Source organism: Ochotona princeps, chromosome 17, assembly GCF_030435755.1.
Source record: "Ochotona princeps isolate mOchPri1 chromosome 17, mOchPri1.hap1, whole genome shotgun sequence".
Classification (NCBI taxonomy): Eukaryota; Metazoa; Chordata; class Mammalia; order Lagomorpha; family Ochotonidae; genus Ochotona; species Ochotona princeps.
In genome coordinates, this window is record NC_080848.1 from 30,367,774 (window position 1) to 30,383,388 (window position 15,615).

At 45.0% G+C, this 15,615-nt stretch overlaps 1 protein-coding gene across 1 annotated transcript in view; it reads right to left on the bottom strand.

Moving 5' to 3' along the window:
• ACACA (acetyl-CoA carboxylase alpha) overlaps nt 1-15,615 on the bottom strand; it is a 236,484-nt gene that overhangs the window by 30,021 nt on the left and 190,848 nt on the right. The window contains exons 46-50 of the mRNA XM_058675532.1: nt 12,045-12,188; nt 11,557-11,677; nt 6,650-6,746; nt 3,167-3,263; nt 155-290 (exon numbers count right to left, since the gene is read on the bottom strand). Of these exons, the coding sequence (XP_058531515.1) occupies nt 155-290; nt 3,167-3,263; nt 6,650-6,746; nt 11,557-11,677; nt 12,045-12,188 (595 nt within the window). The remainder of the gene's footprint in view (nt 1-154; nt 291-3,166; nt 3,264-6,649; nt 6,747-11,556; nt 11,678-12,044; nt 12,189-15,615) is intronic.

Genomic DNA, 15,615 nt, shown 5'->3' on the forward strand with positions numbered 1-15,615 from the left:
CTAACTCAGAAGACAGCTCAGAAGTTTAATCCCCAAAAACCTAGAGACGGGCTGCCAGGAAACCCACAGGCTCTGCCCCTCCCCCTGCCCTCCCGTGGCTGCAGGGTGCCCAGACATCGGTGGCATCCCCCAGCCTGCAGCCAGGCTTGATTACCTTTCATGCCACCAGAGAAGCCCCGCCAGTTGGCAAAGACCATCAGAGGTAACCCTTCGCGGTTAAAGTCTTTGATGGCCTGGTAGGTCTTAAATGCAGAGTCTGGGAACCAAACTTGGCCAGCCTGCTGGATTATCTGTTGGAGAAAGTTAAAGATGTAGACACAATTAACAGCAGTTTGAGAGGGACTTTCTTCCATGGCAAACACAATTTTACCAATCGAAAATGGGAAATTCTGAATCAACCCATGAACAGGAATTTGGCCTAGAACTCAAGGCCATGTCCCACCTGGAGCATATGGGTTCAGCTACAGCTTCTGGCTCCTGACACCAACAGACCCTGGAAGGCAAGCAGCTCACACAGCCGAGAGCCCGCCTGATTGGGGCTGGTTTCTAGCCTGGCTCAGCGCCAGCCACCGTGAGCATTTAGAGAGAACCATGGAGTGGAAGCTTTCTGTCTTTCCTGGTCTCTCAAATAAAAATAACAGAAGCCAAGCAAACAAAAACTGTTGTTCATCAAGATCATCCCAGGACTGGTGCTGTGGCACAGCATGTAAAGCTACAGTGCCAGCAGCTTATACGGACACTGGTTTGAGTACTGGCTGCTCCACCTCCAATCCAGTCCCCTGCTAATGTGACTGCGAAAGCAGCAGAACATGGACCAAGTACTTGAACCCCTGGTCCCATGTAAGAAAACTGGAAGGTGCTGCTAGACCCTGGCTTGGGTTTCCCCAACTCCAGATTTTGCAGTTATTAAGGCGTTGAATCAGCAGATGGAAAAAAAATGTGTTTTTCCTTCTCTCCCTGTAACTCTTGCAAATACATTTTTAAAATCTGTTACTACTACTACTACTACTACTAATAATAATAATAATCAAAAGATCTTGGAGTTGGCACATTAACTCAACTGGCTAATCCACTACCTGTAAGTGCTGGCATTCCACAGGGAACCAGCCTGTGTCCCGGCTGCTCCACTTCCCATCCAGCTTCTATTGTGGCCTGAGAAAGTAATAGAGAATGTCCCAAAGCCTTGGAACCCTACAGTCAAGTGGGAGACCTGGAAAAGGCTCCTGGCTTCGGCTCAGCTCAGCTTTTGTGGTCACTTAGGGAGTGAGCCAGCAGATGGAAGATCTTTTTTGTCCTTCTCTCTAAAAAATCTATTTTCCAATAAAAATAAATAAATCTTAAAAAAAAATCTCTCTGAAGTAGAAAAGAAGCAAGTATCCTGGGTCTTTAACCTTATTAAATACTACTTTTCTTTTTTATTTGTTTATTTTAAATTATTATTTTTCTCTCAAAGATTTATTTTATTGTTATTAGAAAGGCAGATTTACACAGATAATCAGAGAGAAAGCGCCTCCATCCACTGGTTCACTTCCGAATGGCCGGAACAGCAGGAACAGAGCTAATCTGAAGCCAGAGCATCTTCCGGGTCTCCCACATGGGTGCAGGGTCCCAAGGCTTTGGGCTGTCCTTAACTGTTTTCCCAGGCCACAAGCAGGGAGCTGGATGGGAAGTGGAGCAACAGAGATATGAACCAGCTCCCATATAGGAACCTGGAAAGGTGAGGATCCAGTCACTGAGCCATCACACCAGGTCTTATTTATTTTTAAATGTTTAACCTTTGTATGTCTTTTTCTCTTAAATTTGTTTTATTTGAAAGACAGAGTTAGAAAGAGAATTAGAGTCATAGAGAGGTCTTCCATCTGCTGGTTCACTTCCCAAATGGCTACAATGATTGGAGCTGAGCCAATCTGAAGCCAGGATCCAGAAGCTTCTTCCAGGTCTTCCACATTGGTGGAGAGACCCAAGGACTTGAGCCATCCTATGCTGCTTTCCTAGACCATAAACAGGGAAGCAGAACAGCCAAGATTCAAACCAATGCCCGATGGGATGCTGGTGCTGCAGACTTAGCCTAGTAGGCCATGGTGTTGATCACTTGACACTTTAATTCCTAGCACGTGACTCCTCCTTATGGTAGAAGTAGAAACCTAGCTGCTCCTACTGCAAGAACACAGTCCCAGGAACCCTTTTCAGAGCTGCAGAGGCACCTTTAATTGACTCAGTCACACTACTCCAAGTGAGCCAACTGAGCACAGTCTCCCATTCCCTTCATCTGTCTGCTTGGTGCAGTGTGGTTAATTAACAAACACTGGATGTCACCCTGCTTCCTTGCCCTGTCTCCCAGCCACCCTCCCTTTCTGAATGGTGTCAGGATGTGAAAATGTAATCCGCCTTGTTGGAAAGACACAGGCTGTGGTGTTCATGCCTGCTGTTAGGACAGCATCATTCAGTCTCAGTGCATCTCTGCCAGATGTTTGCTCAAGAGAACCTGGGACCGGTGAGCCTCCAGACTGATATAGCTGCCTTTGTGTAGGACTATCTCCTCAGCAACAGTTGACTGTTTTATACACATTGACAAGACCACTGTAGGGGTTGGCACTGTGGCACAAGTTAAGCCACCACCAAGAGTGCCAGCATCCCATACAAGTGTCACTGTGAATCCTGGCTGCTCCACTTTTGACCCATTTGTTTGTTAATATGTCTGCGACAGCAGGGAAAGATGACCAGAGCCCTTGCGTCCCTGTCATAATGCTAGAGATCTTGGTGGATCTGGGGTCCTGGCTTCATCGTGGCCCAGACCCAGCCATCAAGGCCATCTGTAGAGCGAACCAACAGATGGACGCTCTTTCTACCTGTCTCTAACTGTTTTTCAAATTAATCAAAAAAAGACCATCGTAAAGACCTCTACGTCATGCATGCAATATTCAATTTGCAAGTCCATTTACAATCATCTTACAGGCAAGCAGCACATGGAACTGGTGCTTGTGGCAAAGCAAGTTAAAAAAAAAAAAAAAGGAGCACATGATGATTAGATGGTCAGGAATCATGTAAGGGTGCTAATGTTCTTCCCTCTGAAACTGGTGGTTCACAACACTCCCAACATATCCAAAAAACTCCAAGCACAAAGAAGCTCCAAATACAGGTACAGAATGTACTTGAGGGGACCTACCTTGGCTTCAGAATCCAGGTTTGCAGGATCCGCGGGGATGCTTAGCTCTACTGTTCGGGTTTCTACGGCAACTACTCCCACGGGTATTCCTCCTAGCCTGGTGAAATATGAGCCACATAAGAACCCAGTTTATGTCAACATTATGGCTAGACATTTGTTTTCCAATTGCACGTCAAGGCATGGAAGGAAAAACAGGACACACATACAGAAAGCAGGTATCCAATTCACATTGGCTGTGAGCTGAAGCATTTGGCATTTATTCTGTGAATACAACAGAAAGTCAGCCATTAAATCACTCCTGATCTGAAATGTCCCAAAATGGATCAACTAAAACCAAACATCTACTAGGCGGTCTGCATTTAGACCCAACACTCCAGCACTAACATATCCTCCTACCTCTGTGTTTCATATTTTTGGAGAAAGATGGTAGGAAATTATAAGAAGGGTAGTAGGAACATGAAACTTAAAGTAACATTTAATGAGCATTGGCCTTATGGAATAGGGCTATAGTTTCCTATGGGATATTAATATGTGACTGCATAAAAGATCTGCGAGTACAACAGGCCTTTCCATTGGGTATGTGGATGAGGAGTACACCGGTGTGTTATGATGATAAAAAATGATACGAAGGGTAGGGAAGTGACTTTCTCTTTGATTGGAACACAGCAGCAGGACAAGGGATTGTTTTAGGTAGCATTCTTAGGGTAATCTATACTGCAAGTATTTTGCTCATTTCAAAGCTGTTCTGAATCCTCAAGTCTCCGCATGTACCCTCCTAACTTTGCCCTCAGGAGGGAGAACAAAGTTCTTGTTTTGTTTTTTTGCAGGAAGGAAGGAGTGATTCAAGGTACAGAGTGAGTCCTTTTTCTAGAAAATGTGATTTTCTTTCTTGAGTCTCAGTTGCATTCCTTGTTGGTCGGGGCTTGGATGGGTTATGGTCTCTCATGTCCCATAGCATCTCCATAACGAACTTAGCTGTGAAGGATGGTCTTTGGTTGTTACAAACCGGCGCCTGGAAATGGATTCTTGTCATCACAAGAGGAGTAGCAGGAACCTGAGTGAAGACCACCCACCCCCTTGTCATTTGCCTGCACTGAATCAGAATCAAAAGCCCTCTAGACAATCAGACAACGAGCAGGAGGTACACAGGAGAGTTTAGAAATATTTCTGTTCACAATGATTAACAATCCAACTGGAAACTTGTAATTGCAAAAGCCACCCTAAATCGGTAACTTATAACTTATATATTAGGACCCATGTGACCTAATAAAGAACATCTTTATCCGAGTATTACAGTTATTTATTGGACTTGAAAACAGCTCAGAACAACTTCTGTTTTCTATTATACTTCATATAAATTTTATCAGGCTAGCACATGAAGATGCTACATCTTGTTTTATAGTGTGTCCCTGGACAAGGTGCCATGGAATAATAAAAGACAATTTACAGCCAATAGCACACATATTCCAAACATACATACCAAAGATGAGTTTTGGCAGCACTTACAGTAACAATCCCAGAAGAATACATTTATATTTATTTCTCGAAATACCATTGCTTTTGAAAGAAGCTAGCTCCATTTGTGCTTTATATACTTACGAGTGTGTGTATGTTTTAGAGCAAGAAAACCCAGAACTCATCAGACGGAAAAAAAGGAAGAAGCCACACGGAGTGTTGCAATAAACAATGGCAGAGCTAACCAAAACCAAACTGGACTGATCCTGGTTGCAAAACAACTCCTACTCTTCCGTGTTCTTCCTTTTATACTTGTGTATGAAAACATCAGTCTCCTATTTCCCTTAGGAGGACCTTATGGACATTAATGAAGGTTTGGCTTTGTGAGGCTTAAAATATGACATTTCTTTTCCTTTTTTTCACAGACAAGAAAATGAAGCAAAAAGATAGACAAATTCTCAGAAATGTTGGTCTTGGTGTGAAATGAAGACTCAAAAACTAGTTTGTAGGTACTGGGCAGGAGGACTCCCATGCTAGTGCTTCCCTTATCTCCTACCTCCATGGGGTGGAATTCTCCCAGGTCCACAAAAAATGATTCTCACTGAGACCCAGAAGCCGGTGCTGAGGAAAAGACATGAGACTTGGAAGAACAATGAGTAGCAGATGCCAACGAGTTTCTGTCCGAGCTGCCTCTGGGCCTGCCTCCTGCTGAGTCGCAGCGGAGGCCCCTGGCTGAGGGACTGGCCACCCGCGGCTTCTTGCCACTGGCAGCACAAGGCGTGCTGACCTGCTGCACAGACAGAACCACAAAGCCAGGAATTATTTCCAAGGCTGAAATCTAAATCTCCACCCAATGTGGCATAGTTGAGAATCTTGAGCAGGTGCCACTTTTCACCAAGATAAGGGAAACTGATTGCCCTGGAGAGAAAGGTGAGCTCCAGATGTGGGCCCCTCAGGCAGCGCTTCTCTGCGGTGCTGTGCTAGATTAAGATCGGCCTTGGCAGGTGCTTGTTATAGCAAGCACTACAGATTATTGCGTGCAGAGCTGGCTGTTGAGTGAAGCACTTCTTAGAGTGGGTATTAAAATTTAATAGAAACTTCAATTTCCCACTTGAAGAAATATGTGTATCCCAGCAACCCATCTTATTCAGGTAAACTTTTTTTTCCCCTGGTAATTCAAATCTGATTATAATCCAGTATAGTATGTTTGTCACTTATATAATCCTGATACCTTAAAAGAACTTCTCTCAGTGTACACAGAGAAGTGGATGAGTCTCAGATTCACTTATCATTTAGACTGGAAGGAAAGTGGTCTTCAGGGGAGGAAGTCACTGATGGTGGATGGATGCTGTAGTTGTTCTTTGCAACCCCCCTCCCCCAAGAGTTTTCCCTGCAGCATTATCGAAAAGAAATATTGGGGGACAGCGCAATGTCTCAGCTGTCCAATCTGCCACCTCCAAATGCAGGAGTCTGTATGGGTACCGGTTTGTGTCCCAGTGTTCCACTTCTAGTTCAGCTTCCTGCTTATGGCCTGAGAAAGCAGTAGAGGACGGCCCAAATCCTTCGCACCCTGCACCTGGTTGGGAGACCCAGAGAAAGCTGCTGGCTTCTGACGGGCTTCTGACGGGCTTCTGACGGGCTTCTGACGGGCTCAGACATATTTGCCATTTGAAGAGACAACCAGCGGATGAAAGATCTTTCTGTACTCTCTGAATCTGACTTTCCAATAAAAATAAATAAATCTTAAAAAAAAAAAAGCAAGCAAGGAAGGAAGAAAGGAAAGTAGGTAGTAAGGTAGGTAATACCATCAAACCCAGCGTTCAGATTAAAGGCATATTGGAGTGATACACTAAGTGATTACTGGGAACCAGTGTTTCGATCTTGCTGCCCAAGCTATGGCCACAGTCCAGTATTTTTTAAGAGAGTGCAGACAGAGATTGATTGGCAGAAATATCTACATAGTCATGGCCTTTTGCATTCTTATTTGTAGTTGAGAGGACAAAATTTCAGAAACAAAAGAGCTCCTACCTGGCTCTCCCAACCACCACAGTCTGCGCCCAGGGCTGCATAATCTCCGAGAAGGATCCGTAGTCAAAAAATCCACTCAACCACTGACCTTTCTGGGCTACAGAGGGAAAAGAGAAAACAAAGTGAATAATGACATTCAATCCACTGACAACACACTGGAACTGACGAATTCAAGGTGGGATTTGGGGGGATTATTTTGGGGGAATTTGTTGTTTCTAACCACATTATAATGGATGGAAGCATTAGGCAGCTCAATGTTCATCTGCCTTCAGACATCGTCTCCCATTTCATTTGCTAGTCTGCATAAAAAGAATCATTTATCAGCAAAAGCATCATTTATTGTTAAACGATGGGGTTCAGCTAGCAGAGAGAGTCTGCATGCTTCTAAATAAATAACTTGGCTTTTTTCAAGACACCACAAACATTTGTCAAATGGCAGCCAAGTCATTACAATGTTTTCAAAATGTTTAATTCTATCTTAAAACTTGCTTTACATTTTATTTGATTCCACTGATTTTCTTTTCCTGGAAAACTGAAGCCAGTCAAACAATAAGTAAGTACTAACGATTAGAGGAGGAAACAAATTGGGGGGAAAGCGAAGGGACTTGGGCTTTCTGCAAGAAAAGCAGTGAGATAGAGCCACTTTATTTACAGCTGACAAAGGATAATCTTTCTGCTAGAAAGGGCTAGGACCACATACTCTTGACAGATGGCAAAAAATACAATGGTTAAAATGCGCACACCTAATGCCATTAACCTCGACTGCAAACAGGATTTCCCTTCATTGGCAAGACTCTTGACTTTGAGCATCTTAGTTTTAGAAGCAAAAAAAAAAAACTTTTCTTCCACAGGTATGAATGTTTGATCAAGGCCCCATAAAAGCTTCTGCAAATAACTGTTTCCTAGTTTGCCCTCTCGGCTCATGGATTCTTCTAATTTGAACATGGCCTTCCTCCCCCTAAAAACTCAAGTCCAAAACCAATTAAAAGTGGAGATCCGAGCAAGCTAACCTCTGCTGACTTAAACAGGATGGAGAGTGTTTTATCAAGACTAAACTTGTAATTACTGTGTTCTACATTCCTTGCCTCTATGGCCCCAGTGTAAAATGTGATCATCCATTTCAAAATTATCTCTCTATCGTGAGCCCAAAGCCGATCGTTTAGATTCCAGGCTCGTGTTGGGCGTCAGTTTGAAGAATATCACAGCACTATCTCCTCTAATAAATGACTTTAACTTTTCACCTAGAAGATATCTGCTTCAACTTATCACAGGGAATCATCTGCTTTCTTTAACGCTTCCACTAAATTAAAATCTGAAGTCACTCGATTTGGGAGCGAGTGTTAGCTGCACACAGACAGCAGGATGAATTACTTGGGAGCTGGTGAAAAAATATTATCCAAAAAAACCGGAAAACTTAGTTTATCACAAATTTCATTTTATTCCTTGGATCTCATTAATAATGGCTGGGATAATACCCACCTACATGCACACTTCTGTTCACCCCATTAAAATGGAACTCAAATTTTGATGAAGGTTCTAACCCAAATTTCTAAGTCTGCAGGTAAACTAAATTTTGACTTCACATGCCCAGGTCATTTTATGAGTCTTCTTTTCTGTATCGTTCCAATCTTAGTATATGTGCTGCCGAAGCAAGCACGAGTCTTCTTTCAATAACAATCATTTGGTAGTATAGCATTAATTTCAAAGTGGGGATGTTTCCTTTTTAAAAATTTCCTCCTGCTCCACATGTTTGGTGGGTGCTGGGAGTCTTAAGCCAGGCTTCCTAGTCGCCCAGATTGCATTCAACCCAGATGCAGGATTTACAAGCAAAGATGACGCCCCATTTCCCCAGGAGAACGCTTAAGGGATTTTTTAAAATAAATTCCAGAAGATGCCCATTTCATTACCAGAAAATTCCTGGATTTTAAGACTGACAGAGGGGTCAGCATTGTGGCGCAGCATGTTAAACCGTAGTCTGTGACAAGAGCATCTCATGTTAGAGTGCTCCTTTGAGTCCCAGCTACTTAATTTCTGATGATCCAGCACAAAGGCGGCAAGCACTGCGGGCGTCTCCTTTTGGGAGACCAGAATGGAGTTCCTGACTCCTGCCTTCAGCTTGGCCCAGCCTTCGATCTTCGGGCAATTGGGAGTGAACCAGTGTGTAAGGGCGAGGTCTCTGACTCTCCTCTCCAGTTAGGAGTGTGGGGAAAGGCTGATGGGCACCTTCGGCCCAGCATTCTCATCACAATCACAGGGACATACTCTGCCGGCTCCACCTTCAGACCAGAGATGGTCTCCCCAAGAAACCGTTCAACTTATCTGGACAATAAGATGCTGGACTTTATGCTTGGTAGATGCTTGCAATGAAAGAATTTCAACTGAATTTGAACTATGGTAATGCAACAAGGTGGAGGAATCCACCATGGGGGGGGGAGTTGGGGAGGGGTTGGGGGGAATCCCAGTGCCTATAAAACTGTGTCACATAATGCAATGTAATCAATTAAAAAAAAAAGTCTAAAAAAAAAAAAACAATCACAGGGACATAAATAAGAGGTTACCAAGGTCACTTTTCTGGTGATGTAAGAAGAACCAGCTTTACTAAGATTAACGAGAAAAAGCATTGGAGACAACAGGTAAAACTACAATGAAAACATTTTCACCGAGATTTTCTGCAATATCTCTAGTCAGCCTTCAGATGAAGCTCTACTTGCTAATGAACACTCAGTTTGTGAGCTTACGAAATGCTGAGCTCTATCCCTCTCCGGTATGCAGTCAGCTCGGAGATGAGAGGCTACGTGGAAGTGCTCTACATTCCCCCCGGCTTGCAGTACTTATCCATGAAGGTTTAGTTTTTCCTTTCTAAAAGTTCATATATTTTACTTAAAAGCCAGTTAGTTACAGAGAGAGAAAGAGAAACAGACAGGCCTTCCACTTGCTGCCTCATTCCCCAAATGGCCGTAACTGCTGGATCTGGGTTAAGCCACAGCCAGCAAGTTGGGAACTTGCTTGCTGTGGGAACTCCATCCTGCTCTCCCCATGCGGGTGAAGGGAACTGAATACTTGGGCCGTACTCTGCTGCCTTCCTCGGTGCATGAGTAGGGAGCTGGACCAGAAGTGGAACAACAGGGACTTGAACTGGCATTCACATGGTAGGCCAGCTACTGTAGGTGGCAGCTTAATATGCGATACACATCTATCTTCCTTGCAAAGACCTCTTTCACCGAGATCACAGCTGTGATTTTTAAAAATCACAGCTACTCTTCAATTTAACGAAATGTCTTCTGCAGTACTTTTTTCTTTTGAATACACCATTTTGGGGCTGGTGTTGTGGCATGGTGTGTAAAGCCACTGACTGCAACAGTGGCATTCTCTATGGGTGCTGGTTTGTATCTCAGCTGCTGCACTTCTGATCCAGCTTCCTGCTAATGTAACTTGGGAAAGCAGTGGAGAATGGCCCAAGTGTTATAGACCCTTAACCCATATGGGAGACCTGAAGCAAGCTCCTGGCTTTGGTCTGGCCCAGCCCTGGCCATTGTGACCATTTGGGAAATAAAACAGCAGATGGAAGATTTCTCTCTGTCTCTCCCTTTCCTCATCTCTCTCTCTGTAACTCTGCCAGCCAGCCAGCCAGCCAGCCAGCCAGATAGACAAATCTTTTTTAAAAAAACAATTAGGTCCTGGCACAATGGCCTAGTAGCTAAATCCTTGCCTTGCATGTGCCAGGATCCCATATGGGTGCCAGCTCATAGCTCCGCTGCTCCACTTATCATCCAGCTCCCTGCTTGTGGCCTGGGAAAGCAGTTGAGGATGGCCCAAAGCCTTGGGACCCTTGCATCCGCTTGTGAGACCTGGAAGCGGATCCTGGCTTCGGATCTGATCAACTGGCCACTGCGGCTACTTGCGAGTGAACTAGAAGACGGAAGATCTTTCCCTCTGTATCTCCTCTCTCTGTAAATCTGCCTTTCCAATAATAATAATAAAAAAAAATCTTGAACACATACATACGGCCTTTGTGAAAAGTTACAATACGTACTCAAAAATCCAGTTCCTCATAAAACTATTAAAAAAAATTCTAAATGGGACAGGAGTGTTTCTGGCTTCCTCGTATGTAGTTTAAGTTAAGGTAAAATTCAGCCTAGTCAGAGGGGTATATTAGACAAAATGGAGGAAGGTTTGTTCTCTGCTTATAGAATTGTAAAGCTGTGGAGGCCATACTCTCTGCCATCGTCCATGCCCACAATGATGAACATATGACTGTTTATGAAGAGCTATGCTACAGTAATGATATAGGGGGATTCGGTGAGGGGGAGAGGATTTGGGGATGGGGCAGGGGAAATAAATAAATAAATAAGAATTGTAAAACTGTGGACACTCTTCATGAATAACTGATTTTATAAAGCAAACTGACCTGAGTTGCTGAAGCAAGCACCAAGGCCTGTGAGCACGCATGCTAGCCCAGGACGGCAGATGCTGAGCACTGCAGCTGCAGTCACATTCCTCACCTGAGGGTCTTCAGGACCCCCTAAAACCTACCCCGAATCACCTTCACTTGTCCAGAGGGATGAGACAGTCTGAGATACTGGTCCTCTATAGAAGTCAATGATTCGTATGGCTTTCATCGAATTGTTTTAAGGTCTTTGAACCCATTAAGCTGTAAGCTCTTAAAATCAGAATAAAGAGAGGAAATGTGTTTGTGACTGCACCATTTATAATCCACTGGCTGATTTGTAAATCTCACTTATTTTTCATTTGTTCATGAGGCATTTCCCACCTTTTTCTTCAGAGAGTTACTTCTCATTTCAAGGTACCCAGCTCTGTTTTCTGAGTCACATGGCACTGGGCAGGCACTGCACAGCAACGGAAAGAAGGCTCACGGCACAAGAGCCAGGCTGCCGCGAGGGACATACTTGGGTGAGGACGGCCTGCAAGCATCCATCGAGGATCATATGGCGCCTTTGTGGGCACAAACTCGATGATTCTGTCTATAGGATCCTTGGAGCTCAGGAGCGGAACAGAACTCTGTACACTCTGAAGAGACAGGGAGAGAAAGAGCCCAGCAATCAATTAACAGCAGTCACATACTCCAACTTGACAATGATAGCAGGGGACAAAGACACCAGGGCCCATGTGCACGTTAATACCTACTGGTTCCCATCGTCACCTTGAGTGCGAAGCTCCAAGGAACACTATGGGTCTTGATTTTCCTCCGGGGTCTAGCACCAAGGGGGACTGAAGTGTGACTCTCAGTTTCAGGGTGCTATACTGTCTGTAAAGCTCCCCAGAGCGACTACTAAGGGGAACACCCACAAGCAAGAGAGCTCAGATGCCAGAGTGGTGGAGTGAGGAGGGAGTGATGGGTTCTGTGGCTCTGGCGGGGTGGGGAGGAGGGGCTCACCTTTGGCATGTAGGACAGCCAGTGCAGGACAGTGAACACCCCTTCAAAGTCGTCACACACCGTGCTGTGGGTGACCCCGTTATTGTGCATGATCTGGATGCCCCCGAGCTGGTTGTTGGAGGTATACACTTCCCGTCCAAGGACCTAGACAAATGAGAATATGAAAAGGCATTTGTCTTTATAAAAATCAAGGCACAGGCTGTTTCAGAATGCTGACTAAAGTGGGTTCTTCTTCCCATAAGACAGATTCCAGCCACTATGAGTTGCTCCAAGGGGCTGTCTGGGCGTTCTCCCTAAAACCAGGAAATTCAGAGGATTTTAGCAATCATCCATATTGTTGCTATTAAAGACCACAGCTGGGTGTGCCACACTCCAGCTCTGGCCTGAAGCTGCGGTGGTGGGTGCAGCGGGGACTCTGAGCCACAAGTCTGGCAAAGCTGTTCTGCGTGTATGTACTCACACACTCTTCCCCTAACCTGCCTGCCCTTCTGCAGTCTTTCATCACCAGTCACAGCGGAAGAAATCCTGGGAGGTTTGGCTTCCTCTTCCTCTTTCTTTTTCTCCAGGAATATTCCCCGTAATATTTAATTTTGAAAGCTGGGCTTCAAGCCTGGTGAAATCCGAAAGCCATTCGGATACATCACAGATCCTGGAGTCTCAAGCCCTCTTTGTGTCCTGGGTATGATTTATACCCAAGACTGTCGCTCCTCTGTTCTTCCTTTCTGAGCCTGGGGGCAATTTGGGCCCTTGATTCCCAACGCTCCCCTGGAGGAGCTTAACCCTTGTAAAGTCAGAGAGCATCTGCCATGGGAAACCACAAAGTTTCCTTCAGAGGGGAGGAAAAAAAAAGAAAGAGGAGAAAACAATATTCTTGGACTTGGAAATTGTAGGGTTTCCTTTGCTCATGAAGATGGGTTAATCATTTCTTTCGGGGAGGGAGTTTCCGAGCCGGCGGATGGAAGCCGGGCAGCCCGATCACCGAGTGTGTGGTAATTGCCAGTCATCCAGGGTAGCCCTGGAGAGCTCTCAACGGTTGCAGAGCGCTTACTGCATTTACCTTCGCTTGTCCCCTCTCCCCTCCTCCTCTGAAAAATAATGACAACACAAAATTTCTCCCTTACTAAATTCTATTCGTTTCCAGTCTCTGGAGAGAACCTAATGAATTAAACGCCAGCAACGTCTACCTGGATGTTCCTATGTTGTTCTTTCTTGTTAGGCGCTTGGAGAGGTTCCCCTGCAAGCTGGGTGAGCCCCTCCATCAAGCCCCTCCAAATGCTGAAAAAGTCGGTGACCGAGGCAAATAACCTTAGTGTGACCCAGCCAGCCTTGGCTCCATTTAACTTCAGCTGGGAAGGGTGAGAGACTGCTCTGAAAGGACTACGGAAAGCCAAATTGCTCTGAGATTACTGCTCTCCTTGATAAGGCAGTGCAGAAAACAAGCCTTTCTGGGCAGCCCCAAGCTGAGCCACACACTGGCAGCTCCTTTGAAGGGGCGCTGTGAACGAGGAGACGGCGTCTGAGCACGGCTCCCATCCTCCTCTCGGGCTGTCTTTCATCTCGGCCCTGGCGCTGCGGCTCCTTTCTCATTCTCCTGCTGTCTCTTTCCATTTGCCCTCTCTCTGACTGATACACTGATCTCTCGGTCACTCGGCTTTCTGCTCCACTGAGTCCATATTACTAATAACACCTCCGCCACGGCCAGTTTACCTCATGAAGGCAGGAGCACATCATTACAAAATAAACTCATAACTTTGACATTCTAGCAAATACACGCCGTTTGTTATTTTTATGGCTTTAGTCTTTCTACCAGGCAGAGGGCATTACATACCTGTTTCATTTATATCTTTAAATGTGTGCACACATGTACACTTACTTGCACATGCATCAGGAAATAGAACACACACACACACACACGCCCAAACCAAACCAGACCTCCAATATGGTTGGCTGATGGAGGACCCTGGTGGATGTAGAAACCATATCCCTTGGAGAGGCCATGCTCTGATCTGGCTCTGGTTTTATGGTAGTCATAAACCCGATGGCCCACAACTGGTCCTTCTGGGACAGACTGTGTGTGTCTCTGCTAAAAGTCATTTAGTGTGATCAGCAGTATTTCTAATTATTAAAATAAAATTGGAAAGGGGAAAAGGAATAAAGAGGAGACTCTGTGCTGACCCTGAAGGTCTGGTATTCAAAAATCCTCCTTGCTGCCTAGAGAAACTGCGGAGGCCATTTTCTACTTAGTAACACTATTTCCTTTCCTTTCTCTAATATCTGATAACGTCCAACCACTTAGGTATTACAAGGTTCCAAAGCAGTAACAAACTGATGAGGAATCCAGCTCAGAAAACTGACTGAAAGAGGGTCAGGAGTGGTTGACTCAGCTGTTCAATACACCTTGTTGAGACTGGTATGTGATACAATGCGTGAAACTGCTGCTTGAGATGCACACATTCTATATCAGAATGCCCAAATTCGAGTCCTGGCTACTCTGGGCTTCCAATCCAACTTCCTGCTGTTGTGCCTGGGAAGCAGCAGCTCTGGTGCATGGGGTTTCTGACACCCCTGTGGGAGTCCCATATCGAGTTCCTAGCTTTGATCTTGTCCAGCTTTCATTGTTGCAGGCATTAGGAGAGTGAAGCAGAAGATGGAAGATCTCTCCTTTCTGTTACACTAAAACTTGCAAAGGCAAGAAGTCAGTAACTTAGTGCTTACTTCCTTCATAGCCTAAAGCTCCAGCTCGGATGCTGGGCACTGCTGTGCAGAGGCAGCGGCATCTCTCTGCTCTGGGTTCAGAAGACATCTAACCAGGGCTTCATTGGGAGATGATTAATTTAACTTGGAAACTAAAGAGACAGAAAACAAAAAATAAAAACCTGCAGGATATACTAGCAGAGTGCCCAAACAGTTCTGCCATGTCTCATCTTGGGAGATGGGGGTGGACACGGAAATAAACCTGCTGCTCCACTAACTGCAAACAAATGCTAACATTCATAGCTACTTATCAATCAGGGAAGAGAAAGCTGTACCCGCCCGTTCATCTTCAATGACCGTATGTTGGGAGCACGCACCAGTAGAATGAGGGTGCACACAATAGCTCCTGATTTATAGGGGTCGTTGCTGACTCAAGTGGTTTTAATGATTTTAGAATACTTCACAACAAAAGCTTCAGTCAAGGAAGCAGAATCGGGGCTAGGATCAAATCCATTCCACCTAACCTCGAGACGATCATGCCATTAACACTTACACAGACCCCAGTCGGCCGCAAGGAAGACAACACAAAGAGCTCACACACAGAGCCGCTACTTTTACTCCCCAACATGTTGCCCCGCCAACCTTCTGCAGAAAAAGTTGGGGTAAACAACCCGCATCAACAGAATATTCTTGTCAGTAGGCGACCTTCGTTCATCAACCTCTTAAACTCATGTATGCAGCGATTCAAGTTGCTTGCCATGTTCCAGTTCCCAAATTATTCCCCTTACATTTTCTACTGCATGATACACACTTTTAATCTATCTGTCCAACAAGCATCAATCACCCTGACATCAAGGAGTCAGCAAAAGAACTGCTG